The sequence below is a fragment of the Python bivittatus genome, unplaced genomic scaffold (assembly GCF_059951505.1).
Source record: "Python bivittatus isolate LINGU-HERP-01145 unplaced genomic scaffold, Pbiv_v1 ctg000480_np1212, whole genome shotgun sequence".
In the NCBI taxonomy this organism is placed as follows: domain Eukaryota; kingdom Metazoa; phylum Chordata; class Lepidosauria; order Squamata; family Pythonidae; genus Python; species Python bivittatus.
Window position 1 is genome coordinate 10718364 of NW_028277075.1, and position 18148 is coordinate 10736511.

The 18148-nt window shown below is 40.4% G+C and overlaps 1 protein-coding gene across 1 annotated transcript; it reads right to left on the reverse strand.

Moving 5' to 3' along the window:
* Positions 1 to 1744: 1744 nt before the first annotated feature.
* Positions 1745 to 16027, reverse strand: BATF (basic leucine zipper ATF-like transcription factor). Its single transcript, XM_007436488.4, has 3 exons — positions 14584 to 16027; positions 12601 to 12705; positions 1745 to 3091 (listed from the first exon to the last, which is right to left on the reverse strand). Exons 1-3 carry the CDS (start codon positions 14647 to 14649, stop codon positions 2882 to 2884), a joined length of 381 nt encoding a protein of 126 aa, XP_007436550.1. The 5' UTR covers positions 14650 to 16027; the 3' UTR covers positions 1745 to 2881.
* Between the last annotated feature and the right edge of the window lie 2121 nt (positions 16028 to 18148).

The window sequence follows — 18148 nt, forward strand, 5'->3', positions numbered from 1 at the left end:
AACGTTTGCAAGAAAAGAACCAAGCTCAGAGAGCCCCGAGGACTCCACAGTTCAACCCTGAGCTACACATATTCACCTCTATTGGTAGCACCTCCTTGTGTATGATGAATGTAAACGAAATTAGAAGGAGACCATGTTTTCCTAAATGTGTCTTTGTTATTCAGGTTTTCCAGTTTTCTAATACTCCGGGGTAATTATTTGGACATAGACAAGTTCCATAGCTGTGATATCCAATGCTGCCAGGTAAGATTTCTGCTGTCTTCAGACTGTTAGTGACACAGTCGCTATTTACTATTCCAAGTAACATATTAGTTAATGTCTGATGTTGTAAAGGAATTTAGAGCTGACCTTGGGAAAATAATGGCTATCTCTCAAGAGGGAAAGAAGTAGCAAACTGTTAAGAAAGGATTTGGAGAATTGATCACACAGAGCAGAGGTAGAAGGAAGTATAAGAAAGGAACTCAAAATAACCCTGCACTTATCTTGTTTAGTATGAAATGGGACAAAGAGAAACTTGGACAGGCTTTCAAGTTTCTGTTAATATACCTTACAATAAAAAAAGTAGCATTTCTGGAATCCTGCAGTGTCTGTTTCTTGACCTAGCTTATCTCAAAGGGCTGACAGGTATGTTAAAAACTTATTTCTGTTGAGAGAGAGAGAGAGAGAGAGGGAGGGAGGGAGGGAGGGAAGGAGGGCGAGCGAGCGAGCAAGCGAGCAGTGCCCATAGTATCAGACATTTTGACTTCTAAGTTGTAACAAGAGTTTAACTTCTTCCCCAAATGTTCTTTACAGCTGTCACATGAATAGAAATGGATCAGGTTCTCCACCAGTTTTCCACCACTACTCCACCAGTTTGATGGAATCCTGGTGATTTTATGGATGTTTCAACAACGTTCCCCAGAATTGAACAGAAATTGTTTTTACTGATTGCTGATTCCAGAGCCTTCATACTAAGAGTTGGATAATGACAGTGAGAAATCATCTTCCCACACAGATGTTAGACTTGAATGGGTATTAAATCAAGCATACGTTAACCACCCACAAATTTCTGAATTCATTTTCAGCCTCCCTTCCTCCACTGATAATTTGCCTGGCTTTTGTCACTCGTCACTTGCTTACATTTTATACTTACATTCAGATTCTTCTGCTAGTTCATGACCAACAGTCATGACCAACAGTCATGAACTCCACAAGAGGATCTTCCCTTAGAATGATCATAGCACACACTATATATTTCTGATTTCTCATGCTACAGAGGACCTGAGAACATATCAGCATCTGGATCCCACCCAACGTAGCAGTGTGGCTACAGCTAGCTGGCAAAGTAACTATCTGGGCTTCTTATTAGCCATCCTTTTGCATAGTTCCCCAGCTATTAAAATAGGTCAGAAAACCCAACCAAAGGGTATTTCATGGGGTTTTCCATCAGCATTTGTCCCTACGCTTTTGGACGAATTATTTTCAGATCACTGGAAATAAACCCCTGATGGTAACAGATATTTGTATAACAGTGGAATCTGTTCTCCTAAACAAGGACAACATGTTCCCTTATCAAAGCTTCTCACAGCATCCCTTTTGGAAGAAAAATGTGCCTATGTTATTCTATTAAACTGTGTTGCAATTCAGAATCACCAGAGCCTTTAGCTGTCCTGAGAATGGCAAGATTAGCTTTGAGATCAGCTAACTGCAACGGAAACAAAACTACTCATCCAGAATTTACTAATTTTATTAGCAAATAGAGCTTGTACATGTTGTTGATTATACATGCTACCTCTGAATGCAAGAATCTGTCAACTGCGATAATACATTGAAGGGACTAAAAGTCACTTGGAGAAAACATTATAGTTCTGGTGCTTTTATATAATTATTTCAACAGCATAAATGGATGTTACTTCTGACTTCTGCATCATAGTGTTACCATATTCAGGTGGTGAAACACACTCCCAAATTGATTAATGGACCACGCAATTTGCATCCCTTATGATTAGCAGCTTTTATAATCCTATATTTTCTATCATGCAGAATAATTTTCTTTCAGAACAAATAATAGGATAGCTATGGAGTTCTAAATCCGGACTAGGAGAGGGACAAAGAATTAATATTTGTCTCTCAGCTCCTGCAGTTCTGGTTGCCTCCCATCCCCACCTTGCATTCATAACTAACATTTAGAAAAAAAGACACCTGCTAATTATATGATTAGTGTAATACTGTGGCCGCATTCATACAATGCATCCATGGTGAATCACCGTTAATAGAATTAACCCAATTCCCTAGGTTTGCACAACACATTGAACTAACTGCAAAGGCTGGGACTGCAGGACACACTAAGGTAAAATGTGGCTGTGTGGTTTGCAGTTTGCTGTGCTGTGCAAATACAACCAATGTTTGGCTCATAGACTTCTACAATTCTCAATGTTTTCCTTGCCCATTTCTTATGGATTTGGATATTTTTTGTTTTTTTGGTTTTGGGGGGGGAGTTGACAGAAATGAAAGCAAAAATCAGACTTTAAAAAAAAATGTGTGATTTTTTTTAAAAAAAGAAACTTTATTTTAGAAAACAATGAAATACTTTCAGCTAGTTCCTGAGAGTCACCATTAGTAGAGCCAGTAGCATACATTTTTGCAAAGGAAAATGCTTCGGTATGCAGTACTTCAGTGCAAATAACAGAAATATAGGGTTATCTTGTTCTCTGGATCTCATTCACCAACACAAGCCCTTTGCAGAAACACTTCTGTGTCCTGATATCAGCCCAAGGCCAGATCCGAGACATTTTTACTCCTCATTCTGGTCATGGGGATACCCTGAGTTGTCCAAGTGAGAGATCTCCTCTCACTGTTTTAGGTATGGAATCCAAGCTTTTTCCAGTCCAAGTGGTTGATATCAGTGTTGGAAACAAGGGGAGCTGATGTGGCTCTGAGGAAAAGCAAGTGGGGTAAAAAGCACTTCTGAAGGCGCTGGGGGTTGTGTCTGGAGAATCGAGCAGTGAGTCTCATGGGAATTCAGCACCGTAGAAAAGTGCTTCAGTTCCTCTGTCAAGTGTTTGATTTCCCGCCGCAAAGCAGCATTCTGTCTCTCCAAGTCTTCACTCTCCTTTAAAGAAAGAAAAGAAACAAAAAATCAAAAAAGAGTACTGTAAAAGCCTTAGATCCCACCACAGGAAATGTATGTGGGCAATCAACCAAAACAAGTTCTAGTCTGGTCTGGATATGAAAATTCTAATTGTGTTATATCAAAGCAATGAAATTAATTGTGCACTTAAAGCTTTTAATAATCCTTCACAGAATCATAGAGTTAAATACAGTAAACCAGTGAGACCTTCCCTTCCCTCGATACTAAGAGGATCTTTACTGCAAGCCTCTTCAGTAAGGCTATTCTTAAAACATTCCATTACCTGTGAATGTGACACTTGAATGATTAATCAGAGCCTTTCCTCACCAGGGATTCTAACATAACTCAGCCCTGGATTATGCATGTACAATTGATTGACTAAATTTATACACCATTGGCCTCAACTGACTCCAGGGATATCTGGTCAGGGATAATGAAATTCTGTCCTGATGCTCATTACAGTATTAGCTGACTATTAAAATATATTGTCCTTTTTAGTGAGGCTGGGGAAATTAGATTGGATGCTAATTGGCTGAGAAATAGCTAATGCTATATATTTCCCATCACTCTTCCTAAGACAAAGGCAGCTTCTGTCAGGAATCTCTCAATGACTATTCAAGGCTGATTTGGCAAGTGGGTAGCCATATAAATTGAATGACTGACTGACTGACTGACTGACTGACTGACTGACTGACTGACTGACTGACTGACTGACTGAATAACCAAGCAAGCAAGCAAGCAAGCAAAATATAATTTACATTTACAACTCTATGACAACTTAAATGGAAAAAAGACCTTAGCCTATCCCTGGAGCTTAGCCTGGGGATAGGCTAAACTACCATATCCCCCAAAGTCTTCCTGAAGAAACAGGTTTCATGACCTTTCAGAAGCCCAAAAAGGATGAGGGGGAGGAAGCCCCATAAGATATCCAGAGGTAAGCTGTTCCATAGAGGGGGAGCCATCATGCCTGGGTCCCTCTTGGTGCACTCCCTCACAGAGGGGACCCTCAGCAAGCCCTCTTTTCCTCATCAGAATAGTCTTAAGTGACAGCCCCTTACAGAGTGAACTGAGTCAAATGGAGAATAAAAACATGAGGGGTTATGCATAAAGCTCCTTAATCCAGGAATGATTGCAGTTGGCACACAAAATAGAATTGTGTGAAAGCTCTCTTGGCCACCGTGAGCAATTTTATCCTCCAGATGCTGAACAAATTCTTCACAACAGCCCTGTAGCAGATCTTCTGGTCTGGATTTATCCAATAAATATCAGACAATTTTTAGTAAAGCTGTGGGGTGACTATCTACAGATGAAGTAAGAGTAGAGAAGTAGGCTCCCTTTGGCACTCTTATTGCTGCCAGTGTAGGCTTGACTTTAAGCTCTAACCCCTGTTCAGTCACATTTTTCTTTGTTTTATACCAGTGTTGCTCTAGGCATCTCTTCTGCCACTTCATCTCCTGGAACTCCTTGATAAATGAAGGGATACCTCTGGATGGAGGAGTAAGGAGAGGCCAATCAGGAGCCATCCTGTCAAGCACTGTTGTCAACCATCTATCTCGGTGGTCAACCAGGCACTCTACAAAATGCCTCCATTTTAGAAAACTTCCCAAGTGCCCCATGGAAGCCTATGGGATCCATTAGGTGCCTGGGGCACAGACTAATTGAATATGCCCTTCTTCCCTGTGGAGGCCTGTGGCATAGTAAAATTTTACAGAAATTAAAGCATGATCTGACCATATAAATTTGATAAATAAATTAATTAATTAAATGAATAAATTAATAAATAAAACGACAAAGGACTGACAGAAATATCCACCACCTTCACATCACTTCTACTATGTAGTCTCCTGCATGGATCAAGTCCATGATCACTTCAGACAAGTTTTTGACTGTCATGGTGGACAAGAATGTACAAGCTGCCTCCCATCCTGGAGAAGGTAAATTGAAGTCCCCCAGCACCAAAAGCCTGGGTCACACTAAGACCAACCTCACAATGAGGTCTAGCAGCTCAGGCAAGAATGCTGCTGTGCAGTAGGTAGATCACTGCCAACTTGTCCCTCAAGCCCAATCTCATAATCAAGGCTTCATACCCAGTTATATGTAAAAGAGAATCTCTGACTCCCTGCATAGTTTCCCAGATGCCCAGAGCCATTCTTGCTCTGCTGCCTGGAGTCATGCCTGCTGCATTCCCTGAAACCCAGATGGGCACATCTCCATGAGAATCACCCCCCATCCATGTTTCAGTGATACATACTAGTCTGTCCTCTCATCTACAATCAAGTTGTGAATGAGAGGACCTGTACTAGGGGAAGACCTGGCATTTAGCTAGAGCCCAGAGCCCCATGACTCTGTTACCTAGTACCTTAGAAGAGGATGGGGATTAGAAGTGGGGACCAGTTTGAGATTTCCAATTCCTCTTCCATGAGGACAGCCTGTCCTCTACCTCCAACATATCCTCGTTTGCCCATTACCATCTCAGCAGCACCCCCTTCTGCCAACTTCCTTCCATATGCTCCACTAACCTCCCAAATTATTCTTGTGGAATGGACAAATTCAACCTCCCTCCCACCACACAATCCCCTCTGACTCTCTCCCAACACACTGTGGCTCCTTTAACAAACACTACTGTTACTATTATTAGACCATTTAAATTATGAAATGGGTCTGCCAGAGTGTTCTAATATTGCTGTTAAACTGCAAGTGAGATAAGGGCCAAAGTTCAATAGATAAAACACCAGTAAATATTAGAAAACATCCAAGGGATACATTAGCCAATAGCAAAACAATGCAGATGTGTGACACACATGACATATTTAAGTAATGAACACTTTCAAAAAGTATGTAATGCCCTATTTTCTAGTGCCCTATTTTTGCGGATTGAAAATCACTTTGGTCCAAATCCAGTCTAAAGAACTGTAAAAAGGGAGAGTTGGGCCCCTGAAGTTCAAGTTACCCACCTACACTAAGCATCTGAAGTTGGCTGAGCGTGCATGCCTATCATTTGGCCACAGTGTTCATCAAGATGGTAAGATGTGTTTAATTTCTAATTAATATATGTACATCTATATCTCATTATGCATCTAGAAAAGCATATGCAAGCTTTATGCAAATCTACATCCGTTTGCTTTGCTTTTTTGGTGATAGTTTCCTCTTTTCTGATAGTATGCAAGTAACCACCCCTAGAAGTAACTTGACTCCCTTCCAGATCTGCCTAGATTAGCAACATTATTCATTATCATGCTTCCTGCAAAGGAAATCAACTAGAACAACATGATTGACCACTGTTCCTTGAACCAGCATTTAAGATGAGAAGAAAAATCATACAAGAATTATTTTCTTCTCAGAAGGTGACAGTATTCCCTTCTCAGATTGGTAGATGTCAGTACTACAATCCTAAAGGCACTTATTTTTCAAGGAAATTGTTGCTAAGGCCTTTATGTGGGAAATGAGGCAGTCTTGCTTCACCATAAGACCATCTGCATAGGGAAAGTAAGGATAGATTGCATCTTTCATCAGCTATCAAGAACTAATTAGTTTTGCTGTTTCACATACTTTAGTTAATCTCCTGACAATCATGGGTGAATGGAACAAGAAAGTAACTTCTTGTTTTCAAGAACTGGGTATATGTCCTTATTTTAGTGATGCATAAGTTCTGTGGATTGGAAGTCACACTTGCTTTTTACAGCCATGTGGGGTGGGTGTTCTCCTGGAAGGAGGGCATGCTAATAAATTTAATGTAAATCAAAACAGAAAATGAACACAGACAGAAACTTTTAATGTAACAGCACTGACATAAATACTCAAAAACAAAGTAACACAGGCACAAATGACCAGGAGCAAATGTGGTCAGGAGGGTGGCATGGAGGCAAGTTGATCAGGAGAACTGAGAGAGCAGTGAGGAGCCTTGCCCAGGGGCAGTTTGGGAAGAGGGGGCAGAGGGTGGGGTGGGGGCAATGGGAAAGGTAAAGGAGCGTGGCTAGAAGCACACTGGAGAGTGTGGGCAGTGAAGGGCTTGAGTGCTCATAGTGTGATGGGAAGCAAGCAGAGTAGGCAAGAACACAGCAGGGAGTTGAAGGAGCAGAGCAGGGAACAGAAGAAGAGGTAGGAGATGCAACAGGATGTGGCTAGATTATGAAGCAGGGAGAGCAGGGGTATGAGCAGGGCAAATAGATAACATGGAGGGAAAATTTTGGAGTGCCTGGAGTGGTTGCACGCTGTCCCAGACACTTTTGGCACTCCTACCGTACTTGGTTTACTGACTGACCATTGTTTCAAACTTTCATGCAAACAAAGAACTCCAAATAAGTAAACAAGAAAGACAATTTGTTACACTACGCAAAAAGATAACAGTAAAGACTCCCTCAAGCCAGGCTTCAGTTCCTGGTGACTTCCTGGACATCCCATTTAAGTTTCCTTGGAAATAATATAGAAGTGGCTTGCCACTACCTTCTTCCACATTTTTTTTTTTTTTGACTACTTGGTCCAGAACAGTGTTTCTCAATCTTGGCAACTTTAAGATGGTGGACTTCAACTCAAGCACACTGGCTGGGGAATTCTGAGAGTTGAAGTCCACCCATCATAAAATTGCTAAGGTTGAGAAACGCTGGTCTAGACTACAGCCCTGGGATTATCTGGTGCTCTCCTATTCAAGCACTAACCAGATCTGATTCTGCTTAGCTTTTTTCACAGTTAGCCAGGATTGGCTAGGTGTACCTCTCCTCTCCACAAGTTCAAAGAAAGAAACAGATAATATCAAGGACAGAATTTTCAATTTCCACTACGTTGTATCAAATTTATGAAGAAAAAAAAATTCCCACACGTTATGGTCTAGATCACAGACCTCCGCTCTTGCCACCATACAACCATTAGTTTGGTTAACCTGCCTGTATTTTTAATCCAACTTCCCATTGCAGTATTTAAGAAACAGTACCAAAATCTGAGAATGGGAAAAGGGGGTTGGGTTCATTGTCTTTTTCTGCAATAACAACTTCGTAGAGTTTCCAGGCTGATGTTTTTCTTGTAAACTCACATTCTGGGCAAACCCAAGGAGGAAAGCAGACCTAGCGCTGTCAGCGGATGACATTTTCTGCGCTCGGCCGCATTCTGCCCCCAGCCAGCAACTTATGAGAAATGACAGCAACATATCCTGCACCGAACGTTCCTACTGCCTCTCACCAAGCCCTCATCAGGCACTTGTATTTCCTCAAGCTAAGCCACATACATCCTGACCCCTGACAGCAAAGGCCTGGGGGAATGGGAGGGGGTCAATAACTGCCATCGCTGGTTAGAAAAACCACCTGACACAGGAAACTTGACACTGAACGAGGAGGAAAGTCTAGCTTGCGTCTTTCAGCAGCTGCAGGGAAAGAGGCAGTGTAGTGTAGAAATTCATCAGATGAAATCATGGCTGTTCTCCCCAAGGCCTCACTCAAAAGCAAGCTGGCTTTTATAGAGTAAGATGGCCAGTATGCTATAACAGAGGTCTTTCCCAAATGGCCATCTCTGAATTTGAGCCTTTTGTATGTGAAGGTGTTTCTCCATGTGCAAGAGAGATATTTACAGTTATTATTCATTTGGATTGGGGAAGGGGGATCTTCTGAAAGTCAAGCTGCCAAATTCTCCAGCAAGCTCACAGCTCTCAGATAAGGGCTAGATCATATGCAATAAACCTCAGCAATTATCCTCTGCCTGCTTTAAAGGGGAACCACAAAAATTGAAATTAACCATAAACATGTATAATTTTGCAGATGGTCAGTTTGCAAGCAGGAAACTTGGGTCAAAAGCAAGCATATGAGGGGTTAAAACCATTCTTGGGTGAACCACATCACACTGTTTGTGAGGAATCGCATGACCAAATGTTTCCTCAAAGCAAAAGATGCCCTCCACACTCAAAGCTATCATATAAGAGAGAGGATGGGGTGAAACACTTTCCAATGAGATCATGTTTTCTGTGTGCAAGAGTTTTTTTTTTAAATACAAAGATGGTCGCACACACTCACAATGTTCACTTAGCTCTTGAAGTGATCAGACAAAGAAGAGTTGACAATCCACCTGCTACTTATGCAAACTAGGCAACAGCATTCAGTTTTTATGTGATCTCCAGAAACCACAAAGGTGAGAGGCATGTGGAGTCTCTTTGTGACTCCGGCTTTCAGGGAGGACTCCAGGAGCAAAAAATAGGGCTGGCACTCTCACACAGTGTTCAGTGATGGCATTTCCACATGTGCCACGGTACCCTAGTTCATTGTCTTTCCACATGTATAGCATAACATGGAATGGAAGACCCAAGCTCTTAATGAGTTTCAGTGTAGATGATCCTACACATATAAAATATATTTCAGTGAACTGGAATTAGCACTGCAGATGCTAAAGAAATAACTGTTCTAAAGTGCAAAGGATCTAGTGATTTGCCTGCTGTACTCCCCCTAAATATTACCAAGAGGTAAAATTCCCCTGAGAATAAACAAATACATATTTTGAATCATAAATAAAATGCATGATTGAAACAAGTGATACAGTTCCTACTTCTTCAGTATTGGAGATCCTGTACCAGCTTTCCACAGCCTAGTGCTTTTCTGCTAAGCTGGTCTATTGCCTGCATCATCCCCAGGCTGCATGGCCAACAGATGATGGGAGTTGAATTCAAACACTGCTGGCAAGTACAAACATAGTACTGGGAAAGGTTGCATTATATCCTACATTTGTCCAGTATAAACAGTATAGCATGCTTTTTCTTTATGATAATCTTCATCAAGGACTTTCGAGGAACAAATGGCGAACTGAAAATGATTCCTCTAAAAGTGGAGCCTATAACTGCAGCAGAAGGAAGAGCCAGAAAGGGGACCAGCTCTTCATAATTCCTCTCCGGACAAAGGAGAGAACTTGAGATTGCCCACAAGTGTCCAGACAGTTGCTCCTTGCAAGGAGGGTTTAGAGCTAAGGGAGATGAGGGAAAACCATCTTTCTGAAACCGCAGTCAACACCTTCAAAAAGGACACTGGGTCTGCACACTTCCTTTTCTAATCACTTTTGGATATTGCTTGTTAACTGCTTTTCAGCTATTAGGAACCGTTGGATGGACAGGTTTTATAGCACTGGGTGAGTTTCCTTCAATCCTTACCGAAAGAAGTTTTAAATACAAGTTTAAGGACTTGAAAAAAATATTTTGGAATAACAGCAAAAGGGTGACTAGAACTTTGATTTTGGAAAGTTACAAATGGACTAAGGGTCCAGATGGATTTGAAATAAGATTTTGGAATTGATTGTAAGAATCCTTCCTGTGGGAAAATGCTTTTGTTTTGCATTCTGTTTTAAAAAAAACATGATAGGATGAGAATTTGACAGTTGGGCGCTAGAGGGAACCAGAAGGAACTAAAGATTACAATTAAAGGAGAAGAACGCTTAAACTTGACTTACTAATACAGAATGAAACAAAATATTTTAACATTGGACATACTGAAGGATATTTTTGAACAATGGACTCAGAAATTAATTTTAAGACTATCTGCCTCTATAGATAGACTGTGTTTAAAAGATGTTATGGGAGAGGAACAAGTTATATCTGACAAAACTAAGACTGATCTGAAAGTGGATTTAAAAATGGCAGGCTACACGAATGCTATGGAAAAAGATGCTACGCTGGACATACAAAAGAAGCCAGCTGATGTCTTAATAATTAAAAGGATATACAAATAACAAATCAAGAGAGAGATAATTTTCCTATCTTGGATTTACAAAAGAGGCTTGTTAAAGCTTTGAAGAATTTTGTGAGAAGAGACAAAGAAAAATGAAAAGAAATCAAGTTCTAGGACATTATTTGAAGGGACTCAAGATTTTAACATCAAGATTGTTAAAAGTAAAAGGAAGGAATACAAAGTTGGTTTATTTGAACAAGGTTAAAATAGATATTATCTATCTGTTATCTCTAATAACCCTTAATGGACTTTTGCTGATCAGGACTGAAACAATGAGGTTTTAAGGATTTGTTTATAGATATGAGATGGGATGTGGGAAGAAGAGATCATCTGTTTTATTTTAAGAGAAGGTGATACATTATTAAAATTGTTTATACTTGAAGGGAGAAGTCATTTCTTTATATATTTCTTTTCTTTTTCTTTACTATATTCTTATTTTTTCTTTCTTTTCTATTTTTTTCTTTTCTGCGCTTTCTATTTTTTTCTTTTTTTTAGTTTGTATTTTTATCTTTTTAATGGTAATTTTTAATAAAATTACTATTAAAAAAGATGATCATCAAAATTTAGGTATAGATTAGCTGTTGACCAAATAGCTCTGCAATAGTACTGACCAGATGTGCAAGTCATTTGGGGTAGGTGGAACAGGAGGATTTGGGTATCCTTTGTGGCTTCTGATGAATCTCAAGACCCATTTATCACAAAGATAAATATAAATGAGAAGATGGGAAAAGCTCAAGAGGGTGTTATCTCATGACCCTCAGATTGCCACAAGTTTGACCTAGTAGGAGGCTACAGAAGGCCATCTGAAGAAGAGATGTCATCTAAAGAGATGAGGCTGAGGTTTTTTAACCTACATTTTGATATTTAGGGATGTTTAAAGTTGGGAATGGAAAGTAGTGGCCTCTGGCAAATTATTCCCATATCTATTTTCAACATTTCCCAAACAAAAACCCCCCAATGTTGGCCATTTTTGCCATTTGGATGTTTTAAAGATGGGAATGGGAAATCCCAGGGAGGGAAATGTTACAATTTTCAGCCTTAAAACCTTTCCCAACCCCCCAAAATGTATCATCAAAATTTAGCCATTTTTTCACCACATTTTGTATATATATTTACTTTACTGGTATGCCACCCATTCCCAAAGGCTCTGAGCAGTTGATGCAATCTCCAGGTGCTACTCAGAAGACCTTAGGACTGCCTCAATGAAACCATGCAAAGTGTTGGAGAAGTTACTGCTGCTTCACAGTTTTATAGGTCAAGCAGTTTTTTAAATTATTGCCACAGGCCTATGTCAGAGTTCCATATTTACATTACATTACATTACATTTTTTGTGGCTTGGTTAGCTAGTTTGTAAATCACATCCATTCACAGGCCAAGCCAGCAGATGCCCACAGGTGTGTTTACTGCTAGGCCAAGATGGATGTGCATGTTAGGACTGAATACTTGCTAGCTGTCAATTGGTTCACATGGACAACAGCCACAGTTCTTCTTGGATTTACCTCTACCCTCAGTGAGTTTTGGCAGAATCATATTTCATATCATATTAATTTTATCCCCTCCTGTTCTGTGTGCTTTTGTAGTTTTTGGTTTGTAATTGTTTTTATGTATTTATTCTTTTTCATTGTTGTACGCCGCCCAGAGTCACTTTGTGTGAGATGGGCAGCTATATAAAAATTATAAATAAATAAATAAAAATAACATGTTTGCCTTGAGTGTCTTCTGGCTAGAAAGGCCAGATTTAAATAAAGATAACAACAACATGTCCCAGAAATCCAGATGAAGATGATGGAAGCACTTACCAAGTGCAGGTGATCTGCTTTCTGTGTCTGTCTCTGCCGACTCTTCTGAGCTGCAATGCGATTCTTTTCTCTTCTTTGTACTTTCCTCATCTCATCAGAAGATTCCTGAAATGCAGACATACTTTTCCAAACTGATGCCTTTGAAATGTATGGACCAGGAATGTATGATGTATGAACACAAACAGGTGATAGGTACACCGTTGAAAGACCTGAAGGGCCAGGATGGGGACAGAACACCCTGGAGAAGGTCTCCCTATGTGGTTGCTAAGACTTGACCCCAACTTGATGGCACATAAACAATCAGTGAAAGAAAGCCTGTGGTGATTTTAGAGGTGGAAGGTGGAAGATGTGAATATATGTATGATTTTGTATGCAAATGATGCTATGTTGTTGCTTGAGAACCCAGATTATTTGCAGCAAATAGATTGTAAAGTGTAATAAGTATGGATCTGAAAATTAACGTATCTAAAACTAAATTAGTTACATTTGATAGGGAAAATGGAATGTATGATTGCAAATTATATATAACTGGTAAAAAGCTACAGCAAGTAGATGAATTGGTATATCTTGGTAGAATGTTTATTAAAATTGGGGAAATAGATGGAGAAATTTTAAGATGTGCAAATGCTGATAGAAAAGAATTACATGGTCTGTTGTGAATGAATGAACATTTGGTGGGGGGAAGCAAAAATGGCTGTATATAAAAAGTATGCTTCTGCCACTTTGTTTATGGAAGTAAAAGTTGGGTATGCTAGGGGAAACACGAAAGTTAGTTGAAGTTGAAGGGGTATTTAAGAAATGTGTGCAGTAAAACAAGAACAGATAAGGTGATGAATTAATGGGTAGATGTTGAACAGACCAAGAAAGTCATGGTCGGATGGAGCTGAGATCCTTGAAAAGAGAGAAATGAGTAGATTAAAGAACAAAAGGCAAGGTATGAAGCAGTATATGGACCTGGTGAAACCAAGGAAGGTTTGCAAGGATATGGAGAGGTATAGTGAGTAATGTTTGTGTAAACTAGTTTTAGCTCTTTCCTTTCATTATCTGTTCTTATCTTCTTGCCTTTAATCTCTTTATCTTTCTATTCCTTACTTCTTTTCTGCACTCTGTGTAACTTTGGTTAAGGAGAATAGCATAATAGGTATGTATATATGTACCCTCTTACTTGAGAGTAAGCTCCACAGAACTCAGTGGAACCTTTCACTAGACATACATTGCATTGGGTTTGATGTAAGAATCCAACATTTCTATCCCAAACTAGTCAAGATTTTTAAAATCTTATGGTGATGAAATTTCATTGTCTCTCATTGATAATATCTAGCTGTGTAGTCCTGTGGAATTTCCTTTACCCCTCTTTAAAATATAAATCTAAGAGTGTTTTGCACACAGCTAAAGTATTTTTTTTTTTCAAGTTTAAGGTCCCATTCCTAAGAAGGCAAAAAGTTGATATTTCAATATTTGAAAATTTACCACATGCCTCCGTAAGGGAAAAGCCCATCCTTAACACCTTTTAATGTATTGATCAGCCTCTAGCCCCTTGCAGAAAAACTGGGTCACCCAGAGCTTTCCTCATTACAGCAGGATAATTTTGGATAGGAAGATAAGATTCTTTTTTGCTGGAACCAAACAATTCTAATGCAAACCACTCAGAAATCTTCCATTAGACCAGTCTTCCCCAACCAGCAGCCCTCCATAGATGTTAGAACCACAAATCCCAGAATTGCAACTGATAGTCTAGCTGATTGGAATTCTGGGAATTGTAGTCCGTCTCTAACTTCTGCCTCCCCTTGAATCAGAATGGTCAGTCTGATTCAAAGGAGAGACATGCAGTTAGTGAAGAGTTCCCCAACCCTTGATCCTTATGCCATGGCAAAATTCACCTGTTGAATTCCACTAGGCTGCTCCTCCAGGGTACTGGAGCCTTGCTAGAAATAAACACTGTTAAGCGTATCATTAAATCGACGGAAAGTGGCCCCACAGTACCTGTTTGCTGGATGAAGAGGACTGGCTGAAGCTGCTGGAGTCACTGCTGTCAGAGCTATGGGGCATGGCTCACAGCACCCCCTGCCTGTCGACTCCCTCTCCTTCCTTCAGGCCTTCGCGGTCTTTCTCCGCCTTTTCCTTTAGCCTGACCCTTCCTCTCCCTTTCTCTCCCGGGCGCTGAGCCGGCCGGTCACTTTCTCCGCTCTTCTCGCACCGCGCCTGCCAGCGGCTACGTTCCTCGGCCTACGGACCAATGCATCTCGCGCGGGTCTTCGCCTCCCTTTAGGGCTTAGCTGATGTGGTTTCTCGGAAGCCACAAGGGACTTGACTGAAAGTCACGTGGGCGGAAACTTTGAAGACGAAATGTGACAGAATTTTTTAAAAAATCAACTCTGGGAAAATCAAATGGTCTTAAAAAAAGAAGAAGAAGAAGAAGAAGAAGAAGAAGAACCCGAATAACTTCAGGCAGTGTGTGTGTGTGTGTGTGTGTGAGAGAGAGAGAGAGAGAGAGATTGGTTTCACTGCGTGACAAACATCAGAAGAGAAGGGATCAGAGAAACAACCAGCTCGGTGTAAAGGTGGGGAATTTACACATGCTTAAAGAGAAAAATAGTTCAGCTCAAGTGTATTTTGCATAGAACTGATAGAACTGACAATAAAAACTCCAAGAGACTAAAATACAGCATTCAGTACTGTTAAAAAAAGACCTCTGATTTTTAAAAAATTCATATTTTCAGCTATGGAAACAAAAAAGAAGCTGCTTTGCCATTCAGTCCTCTCATTATTGGGTATCAGAAATTCAAATTTTGAATTTTCCCTTCCAAATAATTGGAACTTTACATATCCCTCCTTTTAGGTTGGTAAGAACCTGAGAGTTCCCAAATGATTAGGTTGAAATGGATCCACTGGAAAACTTGAAACAAAATATTAAAACAGCCTCATTACTGGAGGTTTGGAAAGCAACTAACATAAGATTCATATGAGCTAAGAAATAACTAGCCAGTTGGCCTTATCTCTTCCAGATACGTTGGTGGAAAGTTCTCCCAGCAGCTATTATTCAAGATCTCCTTGCTTCTAAACATGTATTTTTTATATAGCATATAGCATCTTAATTAAAAATGATAGATCTCAATATTTCTAATCCCCTTTAAAAGTAATCAGAACTGTTGGCCAACTAAAGTTTGACGAAGAGATTATTATATACCAGTTCAAGGAAGTGCACAGAAAACGTTATTCAAATTTACTTGGGCAGTCTTCTCTGGCCTGGTGCCTTAGGTTGAGCTGAACCACTGTTCTTATTTTACCAGCTGTCATGACCATTGGACATGCCAGCTTCAGACAGTAGGAGTCACAGTTTAACACATGTGCAAAGCACCAAGTTGGGGAAGCAGCGTGTGTGAATGACCCTGCATTCTTACTATGCCAGTGAGGAAGAAAAGCCTTATTCAACACATCTCCTCCAATTCCTGCCTCCCCCTGCCCCCCCCCCCCAGTATTTTTAAAATCAGTCTTCTTGGACTGCACTGAGTATTTGGGCCTTTTACCAGTGCTGAGTTAAACTGCTATATCCACCTGTAGGGGGTGGGGAAAGAAAAATTTATACCAACATGACATTTGTTGCCCTCTTTGCCAATCCCTATTCTTCCTCTATTACATCTGTTCTAATTCTCTGTCAGATGGTATGATCCTGTTTTTATGTTGTTGTTATTATTATTGTGTTGGTTGCAGTCAGCCAGATGTTTTAAACTGGATTTGGGATTTTTATCCACCTACTGAGTCCTATTATTATTATTACTATTATTATTTCAAATGTATTTATAGCCACCCACTCCCAATTTGTATCACAAATACAAATGTAAAACAATAAAAGCAGTTAGAAACATACATCCTCACAGGCAACCCAGGCTAAAACTGTCTTAATAATAATAAATCAAACCAAATCAAACCAAAGGCCCCACAAACACATCAACCCCAGGTCTGAGGCCAAAGCCAGGTCATAAGTGATATTTGGAACCCCAGGAGAGACGACACTGTCTGTATCTCTGGGGGGATGCTGTTCCAAAGGGTAGGGGCCGCATCAATGTAAGATGACAACATTTAATAGAAGAGACCTGGAGCGTACCCACTCTGCTGGAACATACCAGATGGGCAAAAATATAGTACTGTGCAAAAGTTTTATGCAGGTGTGAAAAAATACTGTAAAGTAAGAATGCTTTCAAAATCATATATTGTAATTATTTAGGTTTATCAATTTACAAAATGCAAAGTGAGCAAACAGAAGAGAAACCCAAATCAAATCAGTATTTGGTGTGACTATTCTTTGCCTTAAAAACAGCATCAATTCTTACACTTGCACACTTTGTACACTTGCACAAAGTCAGGGATCTTGTAGGATTAGAGTCAGGTGTATGATTAACTAATTATACCAAGCAGGTGCTAATGATCATCAATTTCATATGTAGGTTGAAACACAGTCATTAACTGAAACAGAAACAGCTGTGTAGGGGGCTTAAAACTGGGTGAGGAATAGCCAAACTCTGCTACTAAGGTGAAGTTGTGGAAGACAGTTTCATGTCACCATGGCAAGACTGAGCACAACAACAAGACACAAGGTAGTTATACTGCATCAGCAAGGTCTCTCCCAGGCAAACATTTCAAAGCAGACTGGGGTTTCAAGATGTGTTGTTCAAGCTCTTTTGAAGAAGCACAAAGAAACGGGCAGCATTGAGGACTGTAGATGCAGTGGTTGGCCAAGGAAACTTAATGCAGCAGATGGAAGACACATCATGCTTACTTCCCTTTGTGCCATCAGCACAGAACTGGTGGAAACCAGTGTGACTGAGGTACACCCATCTACTGTCCAGAGAAGTCTGGCCAAAAGCCATCTTCATGGAAGAATTGTGGCCAAAACGCCATACCTCCGACGTGGAAACAAGGCTAAGCGACTCAACTATGCATGAAAACATAGGAACTGGGGTGCAGAAAAATGGCAGCAGGTGCTCTGGACTGATGAGTCAAAATTTGAAATATTTGGCTGTAGCAGGAGGCAGTTTGTTTGCCGAAGGGCTGGACAGCGGTACAAGAATGAATGTCTGCAGGCAACAGTGAAGCATGGTGGAGGTTCCTTGCAGGTTTGGGGCTGCATTTCTGCAAATGGAGTTGGAGATTTGGTCAGGATCAATGGTGTCCTCAGTGCTGAGAAAGATAGGCAGATACTTATCCATTATGCCATACCATCAGGGAGGCATGTGATTGGCCCCAAATTTATTCTGCGGCAGGACAATGACCCCAAACATAAAGCCAATGTCATTAAGAACTATCTTCAGCGTAAAAAGAACAAGGAGGAGTCCTGGAAGTGATGGTTTGACCCCCACAGAGCCCTGATCTCAACATCATCGAATCTGTGTGGGATTACATGAAGAGACAGAAGGATTTGAGGCAGCCTACATCCACAGGAGTTCTGCAGTTAGTTCTCCAAGATGTTTGGAACAATCTACCTGCCGAGTTCCTTCAGAAACTATGTTCAAGTGTACCTAGAAGAACTGATGCTGTTTTGAAGGCAAAG

Excerpts from the sequence above, each read along its gene's own strand:
- BATF (XM_007436488.4), bottom strand. The coding sequence starts at position 14,649 with ATGCCCCATAGCTCTGACAGCAGTGACTCCAGCAGCTTCAGCCAGTCC. Across the intron at positions 12,706-14,583 it reads CCTCTTCATCCAGCAAACAG|GAATCTTCTGATGAGATGAG; the intron begins GTACTGTGGGGC and ends TCTGCATTTCAG. Across the intron at positions 3,092-12,600 it reads AAGCAGATCACCTGCACTTG|GAGAGTGAAGACTTGGAGAG; the intron begins GTAAGTGCTTCC and ends CTTTCTTTAAAG.